This window comes from Sarcophilus harrisii, chromosome 2 (genome assembly GCF_902635505.1).
Source record: "Sarcophilus harrisii chromosome 2, mSarHar1.11, whole genome shotgun sequence".
Classification (NCBI taxonomy): Eukaryota; Metazoa; Chordata; class Mammalia; order Dasyuromorphia; family Dasyuridae; genus Sarcophilus; species Sarcophilus harrisii.
Window position 1 is genome coordinate 89376432 of NC_045427.1, and position 27295 is coordinate 89403726.

General features: G+C 36.1%; 1 protein-coding gene across 6 annotated transcripts in view; it reads left to right on the forward strand.

Moving 5' to 3' along the window:
• GTF2A1L (general transcription factor IIA subunit 1 like) overlaps positions 1-27295 on the forward strand; it is an 81775-nt gene that overhangs the window by 1231 nt on the left and 53249 nt on the right. For 3 of the 6 annotated variants that reach the window (XM_031950464.1, XM_031950465.1, XM_031950463.1), the window contains exons 2-6: positions 6209-6310; positions 6551-6674; positions 17335-17390; positions 18953-19046; positions 21115-21722. In XM_031950464.1, the coding sequence (XP_031806324.1) occupies positions 6209-6310; positions 6551-6674; positions 17335-17390; positions 18953-19046; positions 21115-21722 (984 nt within the window). Of the gene's footprint in view, positions 1-2382; positions 3867-4256; positions 4313-6208; positions 6311-6550; positions 6675-17334; positions 17391-18952; positions 19047-21114; positions 21723-27295 lie in introns of those variants that run through there. The other 3 variants (XM_031950460.1, XM_031950461.1, XM_003758291.4) reach the window with 3 other exon arrangements.

Genomic DNA, 27295 nt, shown 5'->3' on the forward strand with positions numbered 1-27295 from the left:
TTTAGTCCTTACAACAACCCTGGCAGATAGGTGGGATTATTCCTCATTTTACAATGAAGTGATTTGCCGATGCCACTTAGTTCATTCAACCCCTTCATTTTACAGATGAAGAAATATTCCCAGACAGATCGAGGGACTTCTCCAGAGTCACATAAGTTGATAATTGTCAGAGATAGGATTTAAACCCAGGTCCAGAATTGAAGAACGTTTTCCACAGTCCCACTTGTTTTACAAATAACTCATTTCTCTTTAAATGAAATGAACATTAAGACAATTTGAGTTATTAAAAGTTTAAGGAGAAATGAGTTGTTAAATACTAATATTCCAGTGTGTATTTCAAGTATGGCTCATATTTATTGTAATTTGCGTTAAGTGTTAAGTGTGGATGGAAATATAAATATGCCATCTATTCTGCTTTTTAAAGTGATGAGTTAATTCTAACAGCATTGTTTCTGGGGGAGAAATAGTCATCAGTTGTCTATATTCTTTCTATGTCTGTTTCTAATAAAGATTGGCTATTGTCCTTTGTTCTGGAAAAGGACCAAAATGACATCACTGAGTTAGTGTGTCCAACTGTGGCTGATCAGACCAATATGAGCTCAGAATGCTCTGCCGCAGGTCAGACACAAATAGTCCCCGTGAACGTTTGGAGTGGATTGTCTTAACTTTGTGCATCATCCATTTCTTCTGAGCTAATTCAATTCTGCTTTGCTCATAGAACACAGCACCTTCTCAGATGAGGGCACGCCATGCTGGGCAGTCCTGTGCCAATGTCTTCTATGTCATATAATCAATTCTAAAGTTTTTAAGAAAGACCGTGAAAGTATCCTTGTATCACTTTTTTGGACCACCTTGTGAGTGCTTACCCTTTGTGAGTTCTCCATAAAATAGTCTTTCTGGCAAGTATACATTTGACATTCCAAGTATGTACCCAGCCCAAAGGAGTTGTGCTTTCTGTAGTCGAGTTTGAATATTTGTCAGATTAGTTTGAGAAGGGCCTCAGGGGCTGATCTTCCTGAAATGATTCAAATAGAAGCAATTTATTTTCCTGGCATGGCGGTGGTACAGTGTCCAGGTTTCACAGGCATACAACAATGAGATGAGCATAACAGCTCTGTATACCTTCAGTTTGGTAGGTGGTCTAATACCTCTCCTCTCCTGTACTTTCCTTCGGAGCCTCCCAAACACCGGGTGTGTTAACTTCATTATCAATGTGGACATTCCTGGAGAGTATACTGCCAAGGTAAGTGGATTCAAGACTTCTCCATTTGCTGTAACCATGGTTCCACATATGGATGATGTGGTGCTGGCTGGTGAAGTATCTGTGTTTGCTTGGTGTTAATTTTTTGACCAAAAGTAGTGCAAGCACAATTATCTGTAAACAAACACACAAAATGTGTGCAACAGCACTCCCTCCATTTTAGTTTTGGCTTGGAGCATTTTCAAGTTGTAGAATTTATCATTGACTTTGATGCCATGTTTGTCCTCATTCAAGGAATTTGACAACATGGCTGAGAACATCATGCTAAAAAAGGATGGGAGCAAGCACACAGTCTTGTTTCATTCCATTGGTGACTGGGAAAGATGGAGACCATTGTTTATTGTCCAGAACACAGGCGAGCATCCCTATTGTGAAATTGCTGAACTTCTTTGAACAACCAAATTTTAACCATATCAACCATTTTTGGGCCATTTCTGAAACCACATTGGCTCCCAGATAATAGACTAATCCTTCACCTGAAAGGTCATCTAAGGAAGACTTGGGCAAGAATTTTGCCAATAGTAACTAAAAGAGAACACTCCCCCTGTGATTGTCATAGAACAACATCCCTTTAACTTTATAGAGATGGACAGTGGAGAAATCTTTGAACTCCTGGGGCAAAACCTCTTCTTGCTATATAAACTGGAAAATTTTAGTCAGCTTTTGTATGAGCAATGGACCCCCCACCTTGTAAATCTTAGCTGGAATAGAATGGACAGCAGGTACTTTGGCACATGAAAGGAGCCTAATGGTATTCAAAACCTTTTTCAGTTGGAACTTGATTTTAACTTGAGATAAACAGTCAATGGCTTAAGCATTGATTGATGATGGTCTGAGAGCATTGTAGAAGCATTCAGCCCATCTCTTTAGGATCACATCCTTATCATCATAAGTAGCCTTAAGTGTATCATAAAAACGCTTTGGATTGTTACTACCAGCATGAACTGAATTTCACCTGCCTTCTTACAGAGAAAAGAATACCACATCTAAGTTTTGATTGTACTTTACTTTTGATGAAATTGAATGCTACCTTCTCAGAGAGATGGATGAACTATCCTGCTGGTATACCCTGTGGAGGTCTCATTTTTCATTTAGCAGCTTATGAATTTCTCCATCTTTTTTGTCAAATCGGTCTTCATGTTTGCATGTGTTTGACCCAGATGAGCAAATACAGTGCTATATGCTAAATGCCTGGAAGTCGCTGATCCACTGTTGCCAATTGTGTGATGGTTCAATTGATCAATTTAGCATCAAGCTGCTTTCCTTTCAGAGAAACCTCTAATCTGTTGTTATTAATTCTTCTGGAGTCTTATTTCCTTGGGCTGCTCCTTCTGTGGAATGCAAATATTTAGCCTGGAGAAAATAAGTCTAGCACTTTGCATCACACCATTGCCTTCTTTACTCACATCCTGTTTTGTCTCTTTTCCTTAAAATCACATAGTGTGTTAAATGTCAATGTTTGCTGTAAAGATGCATCCACTTAGTTTTATTGTGATTAGATAAACCTTGTTAGTGATAAGAAGGTCATGTGATGCACAAGTCTTCAGTAAGTGACCCTTGCAGTTGCAGTTTGACTCCATTCCTCCCTTGACTATATTTGGTAGTCTGAGCCTACTCACCCAGAATTACAAGCTTGTCTCTTTTGGCACATTGATGGTAAGGGTCTCCAGGTCTTCATAAATTTTTCTTTGACCTTATCAAGGTTTGTCACACTGAGAATATAGGCACTAATGATAATGTCACAGCGTTTTCCTGCAAGTGGCAATCATATTGTCATGAACCTATTGTTCTCTCCTCTTGGAAGGCATATGAGCTTGCTTACTAGATTAATTTTGATTCCAAAACCTACACCAGCTTCATGGTGGTCTTCACTGTGGCCTTTACAGCAAACTGTGCCCAGCTTCTATTTCAGTAAGCTGTCCTTTATTTGCCAGCCTTGTTTCACTCAGGGCTGCTATTTGGATATGATACCTATTGAATTCTCTTGCAATGAGAGCTGGTCGTCTTTCAGGTCTGCTGGATTTTGTGTTGTCTATAAGTATGTGCACATTCCACATACCAGTGGTGAGTGGAGTCGACTTTGCAGAAGTTATTGTACATTTTTTAGTGTTTTTACTTCAGGATGGAATCCTGCCTGCTGCAGTAATTAGACCAAGGTTGGGTAATTGGGCAAGTTTTAGGGGCACCTTTTCTAGCCCCTTCCTTATACCTGGAGGTGAGCAGTGTGATCCTTAAAGTGCTGCTTAGATTCACCCCCGGGGGTTGCTGAATACCTTCGCTGCTTCCAGTGAGATAATGACCCTAAGATCTGGACTGCTGGTGTGCAAGATTGTGACTACAGCTCCCAGGGATTCTGCACGTGCTGCTTCATTATTCATCCATTGCCACAGGACCTTGAGATATTAATAGTAAAATGATATGGTGAAGTCTTTTTGTTCGTATATAAATTTTGAATTAAGTGAGGCAGAATTGCATAAAGTTGCCAGCCTCACTCTTTCTTCCAGAGTCATCACTGCCCAGTGGCAGGAGAGCCAAGACAACTGTCAGGTGGACATCAAAAGTGGAAAGCAGCCCTCTAAAGGGCTTGGCAGCCTTCACTTCAGAGGTACAAGGTCTTCCCTGAACACATCCTATACCCTACACACCTATACACAGAGAAGTCAATATAATTTTTTTCCTTAAGAGTCCCAGAGCAGGGGCTTTGTCTAGTAATTTTATTCTAGCTGATTCTTTCTATCCTCTATTGGCAGGCAACAGAATCTTAGGGAAGAGTTTGAAAGGATTTTGGTCCTAAGGACTTCCCTGATCTTAAATGTAGTCAAATTTAGATGGATCTTACTAGAAAGAATTTCTCTGCTTTGTTTTCTTAGTTAATTTTTCTGAAGGAGAAACTTTGATTGTTATTGTCTATAGTCATGTAATTATGTTGAGTATTTCTTTCCTTTTCTTCTCTCTCCTCTTCCTCTCCTCTTCTCTTTTCTTCTTTTCGTCATAGGCATTATAGTATTTGGACCTGAAAACTCTGTGGGTGTATATGAGTGTGTGTCTGGGGTAAGTAGGTAAAGATTGTTTGAGAATATGCCATTTTATGTTTTGGTTGGGTAATGTCAGAGAAACTGAGGAAAGATAGAGATTAGAAAGTTTTTAATATTTTATTTGGATTTCTGAGAGGAAAAAATTTGCTGGGACCAAAGGTATCCATTTTGGTCACAGGGCTGATGTCTTAAAGCATTCAGCATCAGCATCAAATGTGAGATTCTAATGATTTTTATATATGTGGATCCAAGATTGGGAAGAGAAAGGGGTGAAGTCTAAACCCTGGTAAACAAAGGAATTTTCAGAAATGGACCATAAATCCGGTTCTGACAGGTTGAGGGTAGGACCATAAATTCTGATAAACTGGGAGTGAAGGGTGTAGACAGTTTGAGATAGAAAGTCTGGAACTTAGAGATAGAAGATGCCAATTAGTTATCTGAGATAGGACATTTGGAATTTTATCTTTTGGAATGCCAGAGTGGCCAGATCTCTCTAGCCCTAATTATCTCAGTCCTAATGAACAGAAAAGGGGAGTTGTAATCAGGGGGATTGAGGCAGAATAGTTAAGGGAAACTGAGGCAGGACAATAAAAGGGAACTGTGGCACAATAGTTAAATAAATAAATAAAAATACTTTCCATATTGCTAGTGGGTGATTTAGTGGAATCCAGAACTGAACAGTAATTAGCATCTTTGGTTGTAGGTGAGGAGTGTAACTTATTCTGAAAGCTAGACTCATTTAATATTGGATTTAATGTTTATTTTTACCCACTGATCAACAGCATTTAGTCATTTACATAAACTTCATATTATGGCTGAATTAACCACCCCTCCCACTCCCCCGAAATTACTGAAGTTTTTAGAATGTATTGGTTGTTGGATTTCTTAGCTTTATATGACAAGAAACAAGTTTTATAAATTGAATGATGGACTTGGAGTCAGCAGACCTAGGTGAAATTGGAAACCAGCTATGTATCCTGGATAATTTCTTAGCGCCTTAGTTTTCTCATCTATAAAATGAGGAATATGCTATTATGAGGGAAGGATAGCTTTAGAGTTTGGAAGACTTACATTTAACTCCTGTCTCTGACTCATACCAATTGTGGGACCATGGGCAAGTCACTTGATGTGTAAAACAAATAATGCCAAAGTACCGTAAACTTCAGAGAAACTTCTGATTTGTATGAAAAGAGTTTTCCAGTTTCCACACCAAGGAATTCCCCCTCATTGATAAAATCAATCATTTGAACTGTTTACCCCCTTACTATCAGGGATTGTAATGAGGAAGGTGCTTTGAAAACCTTAAAGCAATATAGAAGTATTTGTTGTCACTGCTACTTTAATCTGACAAGAGAACAGAATTTTGGATTATCTGTTTTGATAGAAGAGACTGACCATGGTATTAATTTGTAGTAGGTGTTTATTTTGCCTTTCTAGCTTGTATATAATAAAAATCCAATAGTGGGAATAGTGTACTTAATGTCTTATAGAAATTAAAAAAAATTATTGGCCTTTTGAGAAGTGAGTCATTGGAAAACAGGTTTATTTCTAGATCACTTAAAATTCATTCCTCACTCTGTAGGAATAGGGAGGGTAAACATTTGGCACATATGCTGATGGCTCCAATAACAGTACAACTTCATGGGATTATTGTTCCATGCTTCAGTGAAGTCTTCCAACTGGGTCTTGCAGATAGCTGCATGACTGTATTCTTCTCTTGAGGCAGGAAAGATTTGTGTCAGGCTAATAGTATTGTTTAGGATAAGGAGGAAGCTTAGTAAAAATCATTTTGTGTGCTGTGTTTTCTCATATTTAAATGATGAGATGGGCCAAAGTTGTGCATACTTAATTAATCAAGGCTAAATAAATTAAAACCTGAGAACTAAAAATGCTAACAATTATTTTTATTCAGCCCAAACTCTACAGATCTGTCATTGAAGATGTGATTGAAGGGGTTCGTGAGCTATTTACAGAAGAAGGGATAGAAGAACAAGTCCTGAAAGACTTAAAGCAGGTTTGTAGTAGTTTAAAAAAAAAAGGGTTTTTTTCCCCATCTAGAATCTCTTAATCTAGAAAACTGATAACCAATGCAATGTTCTGCATTGTAATTATTGTTTATTATTTAAAATTACTGCTTAGATCTAGTTATTTATTTTGCTAACACTTAATATTTTAAAAAGTTGATTTTTCAATTGAAACAGATAAAACAATTATTTCTGTTTTTAAAAAGAGAATCTTTTCCCCTTTCTTATAGCTATGGGAGACGAAGGTGATGCAGTCTAAGGCAACAGAAGGTTTCTTCAGAAATAGTCACCCAGGCCCTCTCTTCACTTTGCAATTGCCACATAATTTGCACCAAACAATACAGACGTCAACAGGTTGGGTATAGTTTATGAAGGAGCATTGTGATTCAGAGTTACTGGGTTATTTTTTTTCTAAATTAAGAAAAGTATTATTGGTCACTGGGGAATATTTTCATATTCAATATAAACTCCTCTTCAAACGGGTCTAAGATAAAATTTTACCTTGTAGGGGCACCATTACTAGTTTCATTTTGCAAATGATCACTAACCCATAACTAAAGCATGAAATAAAAAAAGATCTTGTATCAAATCCATAAAATTCTTACTTGAATACTACCAAAGGACATATTGTATGGGTTAGGTTCTGTGGGGAATAGCTTAAGGAACCATGTGTGTGTGATAGACATGTACACAGGTACATGTATAATGTATGTATGTACACATACATATAGATAGAGAAAACATTTATTAAGCTCCTTTTGTGTCAGGCCTTGTGATAAGTGCTGAGAATAGAAATATAAACAAACAAGAAAGAATAAATGCTCAATCTACTTAGAGCATCACTATATATGTATATATAGAGATTTAAAGCAGAACAGGAAGTTTATGAAAATAAGGAGAAAAGTAAGGCTATTTCTTTGTTTTAGATTTACAAAATAATTACTAGAAATTTACCACATGAATTTTGCCCTTATTTTTAGATGCTTTGAATCTGTTTTATTGCTGCTAAGGAAATGTTTCTCCCTAACTATAGTGTATCTATTTAAATAATACTGATTAGCTGATGAAAGGTAAAAATTGATATTGTTGCTTCTGACTCAGCAATATTTTATTTAGTCTTCTTTGGCTTTTTTTTCCTGCATAGATCTTTTTTGTTTCTCTTGAGATATACATAATAAATTTTATTAAAATCAGTTCAAAGGAACAAAGTTAGAATAGATGAATGTTTGCAAGAAATACATAGGGAATTAGGAGTTAGTCAAGAAATCCTATAATATCTTCATTACTTGGATATGTTAGTGAGGGGTTCATAATTTGGGGTCCAGAGACCCCATTTGTGAATAGAAATTTTTTAGGGGGATGTGTGTCTGTGAACCTGGATGAAAAAAATTTCATCTTTATTTTCACTAGCTTTTAATTGAAATTAAACACTTCTATCAATTGCTGTAGCAATTACTTCTCATTTAATATCATGTAGATGTCTTTCCCCACTATCTCTTATTTCACCTTCTCATATGAGGTGACATTTTTTACTGTTACATGTACTTTTAATCCTTTATCATGTCATCTTCAGAAAATTTGCTCCCCTGTTATTTACAATGTCTATCTATAAAAGAAATTATTTGATCTAGCCTTTTCTGCTGACTGCCATCTTCTAGCTCTCCTTCCTTTCATGACTCAATCCCTTGAGAGAGCCATACAATTAATGTCTCTACTTTCTCTGTCTTCTGACTTCTGACATCATCATTCAACTGAAAGTACATTTTCCAAAGTTACCGGTGATCTCTTAATTGCCAAATTTAATGACTTTTTCTTCAATTCTCACTCTTGTGGATATTCTCTCTTCTCTCTAGGTTTTCATGACACTAGTTCTTCTTCTACTTACCTTCCCTAATCTTTTCACTCCATTTTGCTGGACTTCATCTAGATCTTGCCTACAAATCCTGGGTACCCCCTAAGATACTATCCTAGGGTTCTTTTCTTCCTTTCTGTTTAGGGAATCTTATCAGCTTCTGTGAATTTAATTAACTCTGTGGACATAATTCTTAGGTCTACGTTTCCAGTCCTAAGCTTCTTCCTCACCTTCAGTCTCATAATCTTATCAAGGAAGTCGCTGTTTCCCAGAAATCCCAGACCAATCCTGTATTTGACATCTTGAACTAGATATATGGAAGTCATTTCAAACTCAACATGTCTAAAATGATTTAGCTCCATTCCTCTCTTTCTATTAAGGGCATTGTCATATTCTCTGTCACCAGATCTGCAACTTCCATTATCCTTAATTTCTCATTCTTATTTGTCTTGCCTATCTAATTTGTTTCCACATCTGGTTGTTTCTATTTTTCTGACATCTTTCAAATGTGTCTGCTTCTCTTCTTGCAGACAGTTGCCACTCAGGTGTAGGTTCTTACCACTCGCACCTGCTAGCCTCCTGGTGGGTTGGCTTGCCACAAGATTTTCCATGCCAAACCTCATTTTATTAATTAAATTAATGTTCCTAACATTCCAGTCTGACTCTTACTCTCGTTCATGTTCTTTGGTGAATTCCAGCGGTTCTCTATTATTCCTAGGAGTAGATATAAAATTCTCTCCTTGACTTTAAGCTAATTGTTATTTTCGTATACTGATTGACTCTTTATTTTTTTGTAAATTCTCCAAAGGGTTCACTAAATGTGCTAGGAATACACCTCTCAGAGTCAAAGTAAAAAAACATTAAGTGGTTACTATGTGTAACCACAAGATACAAAGAAAGTCATAAGACATTTTCCTGCTCTCAAGGAGCTCACCATCTAATGGCCAATTTCTTGACATTGATACCAGAGGAATACATCCTCTGTGGCTACCTCTTGCTTTTGTGGGGTCCAGCTTTTTTTTGCTTTTCAGCCATCTATCTCTTCTTTGATAACTTTACAGCCTGCTTCTGCCTACCACATGTCTCTTCATTATCTTTTGGGTGACGTTCAACAAAGTTATCAAACTCCTTAACTTCCAGCATATAACATCACCAGAAGAATGGTGTTAAAAAGATGAAAAACTTGGGTATAGAAATAAGTCCTTAGTGTCTTTACTGCACCCTCCAAAGGGTTTATAGGAAGATAGGGACAAAAATCAAACAATATAGGAGCAAATCACTTTTCTCATCATTACAAGGAATACCCATATCAAGAAAATCACTGATGCACTAAAGTATCAGAGTAGTCATGACACTGTGGGATTCACTGACCACCTAATCCCTAATTTTCTATATTAAAAATACTGGAAAATGTCTCAAAGGCCATCAAACCTGCTCTTTCCTGCCTGCTTATTTTTGGGCTTGGCAGATTGTCTATTTGCAGTGTCTATTAAAAATATTTGAACTGATGGACCAATTCTATAGATTGTCCAGATTATGGTATACAGTAGTGGAATGAATAATAAGTTTTTTTTTTTTTAAACTCTTTTGGGTGATCATGGACCTTGTAGTAGGAATACCACCTGTTTATGTAAGTAGGAATGGCTGCATTACAGGGTGGGGAAGAAGCCATCATTAGCATCATTTTTTTTTTTTTTTTTGACTTCCTTGCCTTTGAAACTTAAGACTCAGCCTGTAGGGAATTAATATGTAAGAGTTCAATGGAATTCTGTTGCTTTATAGCTATGCCATTTTAGATCTTATATCACTTGTTTGCTACAATGAACATGGAGGTAAAGTATCATTTTATTTGGATTATTGTCTTTTTTTAAAAAAAACTTATGAATTGTATTCTTTTTATCTTTTGTTAATAGTAAAATAATTTTTATTACACTTTATTGTCATGACTATCTTGGTGCACTTTAATTTTGCACCTGAATTACTATACTTTCCTGATATGTTTAGTCCAGAATAATTTTTTTTTTTAATATTTTGGGACTTGAAATAAGAGTCACCTGCAAACAAGAGCATCCAGTTGACATGACCTCATTATAGGGAATCTTGTGATTTGGCCTCTGTGCTAGACATTTCCTATGATATTGGCAAACCCTTGATAGTAAGAATTGATTTCTCAGTTCTTTGCTTTACTTCGTATTTGTAATCAGAGGGTTTTTGAACAAAGTAACTTCCATTCTTTCAGACTTTGAGGAATCTTGCATGATTTACAGAAATAAAATGTTATTGATCTTTAACATTGTCTTAAACTTTTCCTTCTATCCCTCTCTTTTGTTTTTTCCCCTCTCTGAGAGCTATTCCCTATAAAAGAATTTTGAATCTTGTATGATTTTGATGTATGTGTGGGAGACATCGGGTTGGAAGAAAGCCTTTAAGGTGATGATTTGTGCTATCAAAATACTTTTTTACAGTCAAATGATAAATGGACTTTGTACTTTTTACTTCTTTCTATTAATTGTGTGCCTGAAAATTGGTCCTTTATAGAATGTTGTCTTGAAAGTCTGTTTTCTTCTAATATCTACATCAAAGATGCCATTGTGTGTGTGTGTGTGTGTGTATGTGTATAGGTTTTTCTTATAAAAATGTTCATAGATATGGGGGAGCAAGCCTCTGGGCTGGTAGTTATTATTATTCTCTTGTTATACTTTTTTGGGTTGATAAGTTTTGAATGTTTTTATGAACCTTTGATTTCCTCCCCTCTCTCAAATGCCTTGACAATCACTTTCTCTGGGACCTCCAAATTGTGTTTTTCCCATGTATGGATGCTTCTGCAAAGATTTAGTCTAGTCAAGCAGTTCTTCCTACTTTGTACCATTTCTACTTGCTGATATGCAATGCTTGAAATAGTCATGTTCTAATTATTTTTGGAGATGTTTTCATATCAGGATTCTCATTGTATTATTTTAAATGAATATAACCTGTAGACTAGCTTAAATTAAATGTAAAAAAAAATAGCAAAAGCAGATATTTTCCCTTAATGTGTTAGGGCTGTTTCCTGCTATATAGAATGAAAGGAGTTGAATGATTATGGGTAAATATACCCCTAACTGAGCCTTGGTTTAGGAAATGCCCAGATGAGAGAATTTCTATCACTTTCTCTGATTTATATTGCTTAGATCATTTCCTGCCTGGAACATTGTTCAGAGCTCTGACAGGGTAAGGACTTGCTCAGGGTCCCACAGAAAATATATATGTCAAAGATGGGTCTTCAACCCGAGTCCTGGCACCTGGTGTACCGCCTGCTGGCCCTGCCTCTCTATTCTGAGTGAATGGGGTGTGAAGGAGAGCTGGTGACTCCGGCCTGCACCTTTGCAAGGCTAAAGAGTGAGCCTTTGTTTGGGACTCAGATCGTGGGGCTGTCTGAGGCCCAAGAGGCTGAATTCCGACTACCCTTTTTACCTGTGTAGTTTTGATCCAGTAACTGGTTTCTCTGATTCATGTTCCTCCTGTAAAATGAGAGAGTTGGATTAGATTTTTTCTCAGCTATAAATCTGTCTCCCTGAGAGGTCTGAACATTTCCATTGACTGAATCCCGGCATTTGGGGGATGATTTGCTTTCATCAGACCCTGTTGTTACAGTGGAGCCACCTCAGTCTGGGAAGGGAATAGGGCAGATTTGTATCAGAGACTTAAGACTTGGGGAAAATGGAGGCAGGCTGGAAAGTAGCTTTGGAGCCTGCATGTGGAAGTTGTACCTTGGTACAGCTTTGTGTAGAGTCCACCTATTTCTCTCCTTTTTTTCCATGCCCAAAGGGGGCAGCCATGGAGATCTCCCATCATGAGAGGTGGCAACGGTAGGGGGTAGGGGGAGAGCCCCAGTAACAGACAGATATTAGTGGGGCATGGTTCCTGAGGAGGCAGACGTGGGGGAGAAAGCTCTATGACTGGGGGGGGGCTGGCACAGAACCCCTTGGCAGAGTGACTGGCGCTTGTGTGCCCAGCCTGAAAGAAGGGTCGATTGTGAAGGGGAGAAGAGGTAGAATCACATAGTTTCTGTTGCCTCCATGATGCCGGCTTGTGCTGGTCCAGTGGGGGAGAATTGATTTCCATTTGCTCACAAATGCTTTTACTTTACAGTCTAGGATGAAGCCATGAGGCTTGAGGACTGTTGCGTGCTCTGACAAAGCTAGGACTTATTAGAGAGGAAAAGAGAAATGTCTTCAGATGTTCTGTAGATCTTTTGTTTAATATTCTTTCTGGGGGATAAAATAAATGCTAACCTGTTATCTGAAGTATTGTTAGCTGGGTGCTGTGTATAGGAGCTAAGGGCATTTTCCCTGACATCTGTAGGTGCTGAGAAATGATTTTTATTCTGAACTTTCCTGGGAAGGTTGGATGGGAACAAAGTAAGCCAGACTTAGTCTATATAAATCTAGATTTTAGAAGCTAGTGACATTCTTATTAACTTATTATACTTTTTATTATTCCAATTTGCTGTTTTGTCAAATGGAGGCATTTTTATTCTGTTGTAAACTCCTGGCAATATTTATCATCCCACCCTCCTTTTTCCCTTTTTAATTTAAAACATTAGCATGTGAAATAGTTTTTAGTTTGTCTTTTGAAGATTTTTTGATCCTGAGGAGAAGGTAAAAGTCCTTCTTTACCTTTGCCTTAACCCTATTTTATCTCGAAGTCAAATTTTGGAACACTTTTGCTGTTTTCTGTTCTTCTGAGTAGATATTGCAGTACTCCAATTTTGCCACAAGATGGTAATATTACCAGTGATTAAGATCTGGGGGGAAAAAAGTTCTTCAACTAGCTCGGATATTACTAGTCCTTATTCAATTCTCCATTTGGATTCTATACTCCAGATGTTAGAATAATAGAAATAATTATATTTAAGACAAGGAAATTTTCCTCCTCTTCTCCATTTTTAATGAAGTAGTTCAAGGCAAAGAAACAATTTAGACTGTTTTTGTAGAGTGCAAATTTAGTCTTGTTTTTATACCTTTTTATCTTCAGCCCTCTTACAAGTGAGACTCCTAAGTAAATAGTCTTATAAATCTGAGATGCTTCTTAATTACAGTACCCCCTCTTTCTGAGGGATTTGATTTTTTCTTTGTCTTTTCAAAGCCTTGGTTACTCTAGGATTTGTATAGAATTCCCCCAGATGAAATCATGCCTTCCTAGTGACTCCTCATTATCTTGGGTATCCAGCTGAAATTAAGTTTACAGAAAAAAACTAAATTGCTTTAGTATGAAAGGAGAATATCTTCTCCTAATGCTCCACTTAAACAAAATAATCTACAGATTAATGACTAGATCCCTGAAGCTATCATGAAGCTACATTTTCTTCCTCTTTCAAAATTTCTAAAATTTTGGCTGAATGTCTTGACAAGATATATGACCTTGATTAAACTATGAGGACCATTTAGTTGGTTTTGTCACTTTCTGATTCAGTAGTCTTGAATTTCAGGGCTTTACTGCCACCCTAAGATATCTATAACTCTAAATACCAGTTCAACTTTTTCCTCTTTCCTTGTGATAACATGCCCAAATTGAGAAATGCTGTAAAAATAGCACAAATAATAAAAAATGCTACCAATAACAATTGCTCCCCACCAGATTTTTAAATATCTGACTTATTCTTGACTTCCATTTGATGTTACTTTACCACTTTTTGACCTTTTGGGAATAGCTTCTCTTGGTAGTGATTTCATGTCAATATGAGATGTTCAAAATCCAATGGCCCACAGGAACACAATGTTATCCCATCTGGTGCAACTCCCTTATGCTATAGGCAGGAAAATGGAGACCTGAAAAGGCTGTATGACTCTTCCCTTGTCACACAAGTAGTTTGAGGGACTTAGATTTTCTAACATACTGTGTATGCTTTATTTCATTTCTGAGAGAAAATGTACTGTGACTCTGTTATTTTACAAAATAATTAAAGAAGCTGTACTTTTACAAAATGAAATTGATGCAAATTATAAGTAAAATTTTTAAAAGTTTCTGTAGATAGCCACATATAATTATAGTATAAGGGGAGGTCAGGCCTATTGTGTTCTAACATTTATCTTTAATATGTACCACATTATTCATTTCACTAACTTCTGGGATGAATTTGGTGTCAAAATTAAATAGCAATCTCTATAGGTTTTGATGAATTGCATTGTAAAATCAAACTGTTAATTAGTTAAATGCCTTTATTTCGCTGGATATAAACTTTTATTAACATAGTTATCTTGGCTCCTTTAAATACATGTCCTTCAGGATTCCTTGGATGTTTTTTTAAGATGGAAAGATTTTTTTTCCCTTAAGAAAATTGATTATACCAGTTCCAATAACTAACATAATCAGAGTTTGCTTTCCTGACAAGCAATGACTTTAGTTATACTGCTCAAGTTGTGGCCACTTCAGGTAATTAAGACTGATGTCACTGTGATCCTTTACTCCTTTTCTGACACATGAATATTTCTAATGGAGTGCTTGTTAATGGAAAAAACTGGAGATGAACTGAGGATAAAAATAATTTTGTGCTTCATTAATCACCAGGTTTTGCTGTTTCACTTTCTTTCTTTTCTTTTTCTTTTTTAAATAATAGAGCCAGAGTCTGCTAATGATCTCTTGAGAGAGAGAGATATTTTATGTGTTCATGAAGAAATGTCTTTTGTGGATAATTTATTTAGAAAACAAGTATTTCAGGTATTTTCTTTGACTAGTTAAGATGAATCTTTCCCTCCCCCCCACTCTGCCCACATATAGAGAATGCTTTCAAGAGCTTAATGTGTGCAAAGTGCTTTAGGTGTATTTTCACTGTAACTTGTGAGGTAGGTACTGTAGATTCTCTATTTTTTTAGGTGAGAAAATGAGGTTGAATGACTTGTTCCTCATGGGCATACTGGTGTTGAGTTTTGGGAGTAAAATTCAAATCCAAGTCTTTAAAAAAAATAGGCTTTTAGACTAGAGTAAATAAAGTGGTCAGCAGAGAACAAAAGAACAATTTACAAGGAACTGAAGAAAAGAGGTTCACTTGTGAATACAATTTCTTCTATATTTGCCTTTTTAAATTGGTATTTGTTGTCATATATTTCGAATCCTTCCTGATGTTCTGCTTGGCACATGATAATATTCTCTTTTGTTTTGTATTGCTTTTCTGTTTTTCTTTTTGCTTATTGTTTCTTCAAATAAAATTTTAAAAAATGAAAAAAATGCTTTTATTGATGCCTTTTAAAAATCACCATATATTCCTCTAGCTTTATTCTCCCATCATCCTACATTATAAATAATATTTTAAAGAAGAAAAGAAAGGAGAAGAAATTGAGTAACTGATAAATTTATCAAAAAAGTGTTAAAGCATGTACAATGGTACAACACTTGTTGACTTCTTGTCTTTGCCAAGGGATGGGGAATAAAGCATCTCCTCATCCCTTCTTTCCATCCATACTTGATCTTTATAATTTTACAGCATTCACATTTGATTTTTTGATTAACATTTTCTTGTTTACATTATTGTGTTCATTGTGTGTGTGTGTGTGTGTGTGTGTGTGTGTGTGTGTGTGTATGTAAAATTTTTTTCCTTGGCTCTGCTTACCTTAATATGCATCTCTTCAAATAATTTTTCTGTTTCATGTAGTTAAAATTATCCATTTTATTTTCTCTAATTGTTTCTTTCCCTTGTTTGGTTAAACATATTTCATTTACCTTTAGCTCTGATATATATAGTTGAACAAAAAGGCAGCTGGGTGGCACAGGAGATAGAACACTGAGCCTCTTCTTCAGGAAGTCTTCACTTCTAATTTGGCCTCAGACAGTTAATAGTTCTGTGACCCTGGGAGAGTCACTTAGCCTCCGAGTTTCTTCACCTGTCAAATGGGGATAATGATAGCATTATTGTAAGAATCAAGTGAGATAATATATGTAAAGGGCTTAGCACAGAGCCTGACACATAGGAGGTCTTATGTAGATGTTAGCTGCTATTGTGGTGGTTGTTATTAATCACCAGAAAGTGATATGGATTAGAAATATAGTGAGAACAAGGGATAATGGAAGAGTCTAAGACCATGTTGTCATTAAACTATTAAAACCTAGAAGGCTTTGAGGAGGTTGGTTAGATTCTCTTAGAACCATTTATGGAATATATGGGCAAGACTCACATAGGATATGAGAGTAGAGAATGATTATGCTCTCTATCTTCTTGTATATGCGGATTTCTACTTTAGTATCCTAATTATATTGTTGTGCTCAGTTCCCCTAAATTGTTCTGCCTCAGTCCCCCTGATTGCAACCCCCCCCCCCAAACATTAGGATTGATATAATTTAGGACTGGCTACTCTAAGGTTATAAAATGTAAATGTGTAATCTCAAAATAAGGGGAAGTTTAGACATCCTGGCTCTCAAGTCCTCCTAAGTTATCAAGAATTTTATGGTCCTCACCCCCCACCCTATCAGAACTGTGGTCTGTTTCTGGGAATTGCTGCATTTACCAGTGTTCGGACTCTACTCCTTTACATATATAAAAATCATTGGAATCTCACATTCATTGCTAGATTCTGTGAGAGGAAAGTCTAATTCAGTACTGGGGGTAGAATGGATTCTGTTCTGCCTCCAGACTCTCTCTCCCTCTTAGAGGTACAAATAAAATATTAAAACTCTCTAATTTCTATTTTGCCTCAGTTTCTCTGGCATTACAATATGAGATAACTTCCCTTCCCCACTCCCAGCATAGTTTTCTTTTTTCCATTGTTTTCTTAAGATCATCAAGAATCAATTCCAGACCTTGTTTAGTTGGACTCCCTTTTGCTACAGAATTCTTTAACTCAAGCAGCCTACCAGTCTCAGCCTCCCCAGGAGCAGGGCATACAAGCATGCACATAGCATATGTATTTCTAAAGGACAGCATTATCTGAAAAACTGGAAGAATTTTTTTTCTTTCTGGATATTTAAAAAAAAAGTTTCATTGTAAAGCATTTATCCGAAGTTGTTTTGAAAAAGGAAATATAGCTTAAGACCAAAATACCTTTTGGTAGCAGGAACTTTTTTGTTTGTTTTTCGAGGAGGTGAATAATGATGTAGTAAACCCACAATAGGGAACTATAATTAATAATTTTGTTAAAACATTTCAGTAAATGCTAACATTTTGTAATATTTATTTTTGTTTCTATGCAGCATCTTTAGTTATTCCTGCTGGTAGAACTATTCCAAATTTCACTACTACAGAACTGGTATGTAAGTGTGTACTCCCTGAACACTTCGTGAATGTTGGTGAAGAATTTATCTGTCTTTGACTATTCCTATGTTTCTTTCAGTATTTAAAATAGTTTTTGCTTTGTTTATTCTTTTTTTCCAAGTTCAGTTGGTAGGGATATGATGGTTCTGAGACTGGGTAGAAAGGAATGTGAGTGCCATAATGTAGGTTGCTTAACAACAGTGGGAATATTTGATGGCATTTTTACTGGCTTTTCCAGTGTTCCCCCTCCCAAAAAATACTTAGCATCTGCTAAGCTTGAAACCATGAGGGCACAGGGTTATTAAGATGTTTTGGAGCTATTATATATTAGTTGAAAATCTGGAATTATTATATTAGTGTAAGTTTCTGGTATTGTTGATAGTGTAATTGATAAGACCTAAATAAAAAATGGAGACTTCCTGCCTTTTTTCTTTCTTTTCTTTTCTTTTCTTTTTTTTAAACAACAACTATGCTTATGTATAGCATTTTAAATGGAATGTTCTGGCTATAATTTTATAGCTTTATTAAATGGAGCTTAGAACAGCCCAATTTTTCTCTTAGGAACAGATAAGAAAAATCACAATCCATGAAGAAAATTGAAATATTTGTCATGAGGTTGGAGATATCAGAACCAGTTATCCTTGGGCTTATTTTTATAGGTGTGCCTTGCACAATTCAAATTAATTTCATACTCTTGATTTGTAGTTTATCTTTTGAAAGGTAAAGTCTCTATAGAGTAGCTACTTAATTTATACTTATTTCAGTACTACAAAGGTATATCATTTTTTACATGAGTACTTTTTTACCAACAAAATTGATCCATCTATCTCATGAGTGGAGGAGGTCAAGAAAATTCACATCCTAGTGGCAAACCTTCTACTGTTACCTTGGGTAACACGTACAGATGATTCCTATGTCTCTCTCTGAAGCCTTTTTGGCTTGATAGGTTCTGCTATAGCTTGTATTCTTCTGGCATAACCTTGAAGGCCCATATACTACTCCTCATATGGGATTGTCACCATTAAAAACAAAAAACCCCCTCCCCAAACAACAAAAAAAACTAAAACTTAACAGAGTTGATGGAAAGAATGGTGGTATTGTTGATGGGAAAAAAAAGAATGTCTTTTTATTGAAAATAAAAAGTTATCTAAAATTGTTTAGAAATGACTAATCATAGAACAACATTATAGATAATGCTTTATCAATATTAGTGCTAAAGATGAACTTAGACCATCTGAAGAACTTGTATGACACTTAGTGGCCCTTGAACTTGCTTTCAGAATTAGTAGCCTGGGCAAAAAAGGCTGAATTCTAAAAATAAGTTAGAATTTTTTGACTTTGCCAGGATACCAGTAACTTGGGTGGATCAAAGTGATTAAATCTATACTAGTTTAGCTTTATAGTCTTCTATCTGAAAGCATCTTCATTCAGAGAACTAATTCCTAATGAAGTTCTAAGAACATGGTATCAGAACTTTTATCAGGGAAGGAGGGACAAAGATGGGGATAAAATATTGTATTTTTGTTGAATTTCATGTGATGATATTTTCACATCTAGGGCACCTCAAATTCCAGTGCTAATTATAGCCTTCCCTCTGGTATTGGTTATCCCATTCATGTACCAGCAGGAGTGACTCTGCAAACAGCATCTGGTGAGAGCAAACTTTATGAATGGTTTTTATTTTAAATTGTTTTAGCTAATCAATTATATGTAATAATAGCAAATAGTGTGTTAGTGCTTTAAGGTTTACCAAGTGCTTTCCTTGAGTTATATCATTTGATCCATATACCAATCTTATGATGTGGGTGCCCTTATTTCCCTTTTATAGACGAGAAAATTGAAACAGAGTGTAAATGGCTTGTTCAGAATCCCACAGCTATTATGTGTCTGACTCATAAGGCAAACACTGTATCTATCTAGCTATTAGATGATTAGATCAAATGCACCTATAAAATGTGAAACAAAAGTCCTAAACTGTGGGGGAAAAAAAGCCTAATGTCGTTCTAACTTTATTCCCTATATGAAGTAGATGTATCATCATCCCTTACACAGTTTGGTTTTTTTAGAGAAGGCTTTCAGTAAGGCAGAAAGAAAATATGGTTAGAGTCCACAGTATGAAAAAATCTGACCACTTAACCTCCTCTTCAGCTTTCCCAATATGCTTCCTTCAATTTGACTTGTAAAAAACAAACAAACCCAAACAAGGCATCTTTTCCTGGTGCTGTGGCCAGTCATCAGGGTGTTTCAGCCTAGATGTCAGGAATGCTGGAATTTCAGTGAAATCTCACAGAGAACAGCAAGTCTTTGCTTTTAGTCTTGAGTCCTCCTGAAAGTGAGGTACTAGCTGTGGGCCACTTTGTCCTGTCCATATAACCCATTTATGTTTATGGGTTCAAATCGATGACACTGTGAGATTATTTATTTTGGTTTGGAGGAACACTGCCCCAATTGCATCTTAAATTAATCTTAAAGCAAAAATGAGATGCCTTTTGATAACAGAGCACAATGTTCCATAGAATTGAATGGGCTTCTCTGCTTCCAAAGATCCCTGTTTTTAAGGATAGATGCTTCCTTTGTTAATGTAGATTGTAACTACTCACGGCCAAGGTGAAATGGTTTTTCCATTGCTAACTATACAAATGAAAAAGATTAGCCTAAAAATTATGCATTTAGAACTGCAACATGTCTTTGAGATGATCTAGTCTAATTTTCTCACTTAACAGATATGGATATAGTCAAGAGAGTTGAACTGATTTTGCTCACTTGTCAAAAAGGTCTAGGATTGGGATCAGGATCTCTTGACTTTAAATCCAGGACTCTTTTCACTGCATGAGATTCTATCAGAGCAAGTGTTTTGAATTCTTGATCATTTAAGGAGGAGGGCAACATGGTGTAAACTAGGGTGGAGGGGAGTACAAGCTCCATGAGGATGGGTACTATTCATCCCTTTTGTGTTTTGAGACCGCAGTCACTAGGTAGTCTTGAGCAAATCATTTAAATTCTCCTAGCCTTATTTTCATTTCTAAAATCGAGGGTTGGACTAGATTTCTTCCTGCCCTTTTCTATCTCAAAAGGTCTGTGATTATTAATAATCTTTAAGGGAGACAGAGAATTTGATATCATCTAAAAGTTTCAAAACTCTTGTTGATCCATATAGCCAGTCCTTTTAATTACCTTAGAACTAAGATTTACATGGTATCTTAAATAATGGAAAATCTGAAAAAAGTTATTTTATTCAATTATGTTGATTTGAAACTCGGATTTGTACAGATATGTTGTAATGTTGTGTCTACCTGTCTTGGGTACTGATTGGGCAGGATGCATCATTGTTAGTTTTCACAATATAAAATATGCTTTATAAACTAATAACATTTTTTTTTGGTCTAGAGATGAAATTCTTTTAATAGAAACTTCCTGCCCCACCCCCTTCCAGGAAACTTATTCTACCAATACATATTAGCATTTGTTCTGTAGTGTTATAGTCTGATGATGGTTGCCTGGGGCATTGAGTAATTAAGTGACTGTCCCACCAGGGACACAGAGTTTGGAATTGAACCCAGCTGTACTTATTCTAATGTGGACTTTATCTACTAGGCCAGTGCAGGAGTTTGCATTGATTGATCCCTCTTTGTGATGGGTTTTGTTTTTATTTTTTCATTGGAGAGGAGGAGATAGGAGAGAGAAAATTATGTAATTATATCTTTTTATTTATTTCTCAGGACATCTTTATAAAGTGAATGTACCTGTTATGGTAACACAGACCCCTGGAGGAGCAAGTATCCTTCAGCATCCAATTCAGCAGATATTTCAGCAGCTCGGCCAACCTTCTATAATACAGACCAGTGTTCCACAGCTGAACCCAGCATCACTTCAAGCAGCTGCCGAAAAATCACAAAGACTGGAAACTGTTCTCCCACAGCCCACGGTCCTCCATCCTGGGGCGGTGGAAAGAAAGCATTTAGAGAACTCAGCCACCAGTGAGACCCTTACACAGCCACCTGTGGGGAGTGAACACAAAACCACACCTGAGCTACTGTTAAGTCAGCAGCCTAATTCCTTGGAAAGCCCCCAGTATATGAATCTCCCAGGTGTCGTATTTACTCCACAGGCTTCTCAAACAGATTCTAGTGGGCAGCCAGTGGTTAGTGTTTCAGGTAGTATCACTCAAACTCTGGATGGCGAACAGCTCTCCTCGGGCTCTCAGGACTCTTTTCACCAGCAGTCTGATGCGGAGGTGCTTATTCTCAAGAACAGAATGGCTGAAAATAGTTCCCTAAAGCATCCTCACACCCTAGAGGAGCCTTGCAGTCTCCCTGCCTCAGAAGAGGTAATAATACTTTTGCTGTTCTGGGCTTCATTTCCTCATCTAGAAAATAAAAGGGTAGGAGCTGATAATTTCAAAGGTCCTTTTGGCCCTAAATCTGTGATCCTAGAAGTTGTCTTACAGTTTTGAAGTCATAAGGCCAACTCAAAATTTTGAGTCTCTGGGTGAGATTCCTTCTTTGAAGTTGCACTTAGGATCACTTTCATTTTTTGTTTTTGATATTCAGAATTTTCTATATAATAACTGACATTTATTATAGTACTCCAAGGTTTGCTATATACTTTTTATAGACTATCTTGCATGAACCTCACAACGATCTTGTGAAGTAGGATACCACTGATATGATGCCTATTTGCTATTTAGAGAAGTTAAGTGACTTCTTAATGATCCCAAAGTTAGTGAGTGATAGAAGTGCTTAGCATAGTGCCTGGCACATAGTAAATGCTTAAAAATGTTTGTTTATTAAGTCATCAAGGTGGGAAATGAACCTATCTCTCTGACTTCACATCCAATCTATCTATTCACTGTATCCCGTCACCTGATATCTTAGGTCACACTGAAAACGTTACTGATGACAATACAACTTTGATTGAAGAAGATGCATTTTTGCTAGGGAGATAGATTTAAGCCTCATGACTCTTATCTCAAATGAGGCTTGAATCTATTACCCTTCCTTCCATTATTTTTTGCTTTAAGAATTGGCCAGGTCACAAAAGGTAATGAAAGTACTATTCTAAACTGGTATTTTAAAGCATGACTAGGAACATCTCAAAATTTTGTGAAATAAATCCACAATTCTTTTCCTTCTTGTAAATGTTCTTTTCCCTATTTCAGGTAAAAGTGCTCTATTGTCTGGAGAATTATCCAATTTTAAGGAAAAATTTATGAAAAGCACACAAATCTATATTCCTTTCTAACTTAGTTTAACTTATCAGAATTCAAATCTGATGAATGTCACCTCAGTTAAAGAAATAGCTTTTAGGGGGCAGCTAGATGGTGCAGTGGATAGAGCACCAGTCCTGAAGTCAGGGAGGACCTGAGTTCAAATCTGGTCTCAGACACTTAACATGCTCTAGCTGTATGACCCTGGGTAAGTCACTTAACCCCAATTGCCTCTGTTTAAAAAAAAATAGCTTTTAGATTTTCTTCCCCCTCTTCCAGAACTAGGTGGGATATCCAACAAAGGAAAAACAACATAGAGACATATAAATGATTCAAGATAATCGGAATTATTTTGAAAAAGAGAGAAAGGGTCATACATTCTCTTTCTCTGTCTATGATGTGGCTTAATTCCATTTTTGAGATTGCACAATTGATTAACTATAGATGATACGATGCCATAGTTTTGGTTTTGTATTATATCTCTGTAAAACCTGAGTGAAATTATGGTTCCTGGTAGTAAGTGACAACCTAACACTTTATTTATAGGGTCCTTTGAACCCTCTGGATAAAGTGGGAAAAGGTAAAGGATACTAATTAGTGTAAAAAATAGCAGGATACCAGGGACTAAAAGTGTTGATCAATTCTAAAATACCTTAAATTTTTTTCTTGATCTTTTGATAAATTAACTTTTAGTATTTGAAAAGTATTAAGTCAAATTTAAGAATATTTTTATTTCTTATGTTTCTAATTTTCCTTGTTTGAGTGCCTTTTTTCCCCCTTAATTTGGATTCTACTGTTGGCCCAATGAAAGGGACCCCAATGGAAAAGGATAAAGCAAAACAATCAAACACAATGGCCATGCCTCTCTACATAGATTCATTCCACATCTGCCATTTCTGAGTATTTTCTAGAGTCTCTGCGTTTCTTATATATTCACTTAAAAATTTAATTAGAGCTCCTTAGAAAACATTTGGGCAAGAGAAAAAAGTTATGCATTTATTTTGTATTCTTTTAATCACTTTTATTGCCATAGGAAGAAATATTTTCTTAACTGAATATTTAATGACTTACTTTACTATGTTCAATGTGTTAACCTTGCATTTACTACATAGAAAACACTATCTAGAAAAGCTGCACCATGTAATTTGAAAAATTCTGTTAAAGCTTGTTTCTGAAGATCCAAGACTTTTTAAAAAATATAGGTCCAATCTAGTAAGTATTTATTTAATACCATCTATTGAAAGGCACAGTCCTAGATGTAGGGGGTTGCAGAGATGAAAAAAAAAATCTTTTCTTCACTGTATGAAAACTGAATACCAATAAAACTGAACTTGAATTATGGGGGAATATAATTCTTTGTAGAATAAAGGATCCTTTATATTATTATATATATTATATAAAGGCAGAAGAGATTTCACCATGGCCTTCCTCTAAATCATTAGCTCTTGTGAATGATTTACATTTGATTTGCAGAAAAATAAGTTTAAATATAACTTTAAGAGTATTTCTTTTACTTAAAGATATGGTCAGTGAATATAATGCTAGACTTGAGGTCAAGAAGACTTGAGTTGAAATACTGTCTCAGATACCCTGATCAAGTCATTTAACCTCTTACCCTCAATTTTCTCATCTGTAAAATTGAGAAAGGAAATACATTTCAGCATTGTTATAAGCATCAAATGAGAAATGTAAAGCATTTTGCAAACTTTAAAAGTTCTATATAAATATATCCTTGATGTGTGTCTTTACATTAATTTATTATCTTTTTTGGTGTGGCACTGTAAATTTAAGTGCTGAGATAACAAATGTATATTTTTGTAAAATTAAGATTGCTTTTCCTCTTTCCAGTTAGTATGATATCTCTGAATTTTAAAGACTTTGTTGCTATGTAAGGGTGAACTTCTGGCTTGGAAAAAAAATAAGCTTTTTTACACTTGGAATTCATATAATTCTGTGAGAAATTTGAAGCTCTATTGATAGAAAAGAAATTAATCAGCAGTAGAAGGAGAAATAGGAATTAGAGGTTGGATAGAGTGGTAGAAATGGGAATAAAGAATGGTGTAATTTAGAATAATACTTTTTAGTGAATGCATATGTTTTTTCCCCATAAAATTAGTGAATATCTGTTGGTGTTTCTTTTCCCAAAACACAGCCAGGTGATAAAAGTTTAGATCTTTTATTGTGTCCTTCAATATAGCCCGGTTAGCTCAGGCCTATCTCTCTGCCTGGCTCCAAGAGATCTTGCAGCTTTGTCCTTGGCTTCTGCCTCTGCTTTCTTCAGCCTCCAGCCAGCACCAAGTTGGAAGATACGATGAAATCTCTCTTGCCTCGAAGATAGGGCTTGTGGATTCCAAGAGGTCTCTCCGACTCCAAGTAAAACTCTCTCGAGCTCCCAAGAAAAACTCTCCCAAGAAACCTCTCTCAAGTAACTAACTCAAGTAACTCTGTCCAAGCTTTAAGAGCTTCCTGTATATATATGATCTCTCAAAGGTTAACTCTGCCTTCTGGAGGGAGAGGGATTCTGGGTTATCTCCCAGAATGCTCTCTGGCCCTAAGGGAGGGTGTGAATTTGGTGTTTCTTTCTAAATCCTGAACTCTCCCAAACGTGTGAACTCCATTGAATACTTAGATACTTATGAGCTCTCTAAAGGTATGAACACAAGCATTGTTTCTATCAGTTCCACTTAGAACCTTGTTTCAAGTTCTGGCCCAAAATATCTCTTTCTAAGATCAAATCAACTCCAATGGCTTAACAGTTTGTAAAGATTCCAACAAATATCTTTTGGTGAATATATTGTTGAGAAGGTTTAATGTAATGGAAAGGATACTTGCAATTAGATAACTTGGCTCTTCCAATATTGGTAGAATTTAAATCACTCTTAAATTTGAAGTATATCTTCAGAATCTTAGATTTTCAAATTTGAAAGGGATATAGGAGGCCATCCTAAATCTGAAAAAGTTTCCTCACAGTGTATTTGATAAGCAGTTATTCAGCCCTTGCTCTTTCAAATAAAAGAGCCTCTCAAGGAAGCCCATTTCACTTTGGAGCAACTTCAATTGTTTATGAAATTTTTCTTTACATTAAACTGAAATCTGACTCTTCCATTTCTCTGGAACTTCATGCAACAAGTCTCATCTCTCTTTTAGGTGACAGCACTGCCTGTGCTTGAAGATAGCTACCCTATCTTCACTAATGCCTCTCTTCTGCAGGCAAAATATTACCAGGTCTTTCAACCAGTATTCACATGGATTCTCAGAGAATAGTGAAAAAAGCTTTGATTCTAGTATCAGAGCAGGTGCCTCTGATTATTATCAGTGTGACATTGGATAAATCCTCTAGATTTCTTTTGTGGTCCCTCTCAACTCTACGTCTGTGATCTTAGTTGCCTTCTTTTACATACTTAACAATTTAAGGCTTTTAAAAGCATTTCTTGAACTGGATTGAATATTCCAGATGTGGTTTGCCTAAGGCAGAATGAGTACTATTATCTCTCGTGTACTTGATTTAATATAGTCTATTAGCTTCCCCCCACCTTCCACACTGCTGAGTCATATAGTTCTTATATGGCACTATAGATTTTTTTTTTTTTTTTTTTTTTTACAGAATTGCTACTGTTTAACCAGCCTCACCCACTGTCATATACTTGTATTTGCATATAATTTTATACAGACTCTGCTTCCAGTGTGCTGGCTATGCTTTCAGGCTTTGTGATATATGCAAATTTGGTAAGCACACCATTTATACCATTATTCATGCTACTGATAAAAGTCTCAATCCACAGAGGCCAAGAACAGATCCCTGTGATAATTTACCAGTGTTCCTTCTAAACTCATAGAAAATCATTCATGACTTTGTGGGGTTCTACCAGGCCCTAATCTACCCAATCGTATTTTCCAGCTCCCTTCTCTCCATCTTCCATGGGAATAATATTGGAGTCTTTCTTAAATGCTTTGCTGAATCATGATAAACTGTGTAGATGACATAATCTTTTGTAATAGGCTAGTAATACTTGCAGGAAAAGAAAAGAGGTTAGTCTGGCACAATCTTTTCTTGGTGAAGTCATGCTGTTTTTCTCTGACTGATTCCTTTTCTAGATATTCATTAGCTGTCCTTTCAATAATATATGCTAGAATTTTCTCAGGGATTAAAGTTGAACTCGGTGGTCTCTAGTTTGCAGATTCTATTTTCCTTTTTATTTTGAAAATCAAGAAAATATTCTCTCTTTAGTCCTGGGATACCTCTTCGTGATTGTTCATATATCACTGACAGTGGCTCATTTATCAATTCTCTTTGTACCTAGAGACATAATTCATCTGGAACAGATTATTTGAACTCTTCAGACAGGTAGGTGCTCTATTCCTTATTACCTATCATGGACCTCAGCTCCACAGTAACCCCTTTTAGTCTGTCCCTTTCTAGTCTGAAGATCACTCTTCTCTGTCAAGGAAACAGAAATAAGAATTGAGAAACTTTTCATTGTCTTTAACGTTTGCCATTGTTCCTTCCCCTCAGAACTATGGATGCCCTTTCTTTGCTCTTCCTGTTTCCCTTTCCCCTTCTTCTTTCCATCTCCCTGTTAACTAAAAATTCGTTTTTATTGTTCGTAATTTTACTTGCCAATATCGATACATTCCGAGACTTCTCTCTCCTGACACTTAATGTGACAGGGTGTTGTTCTTGTATCCATCTCTTG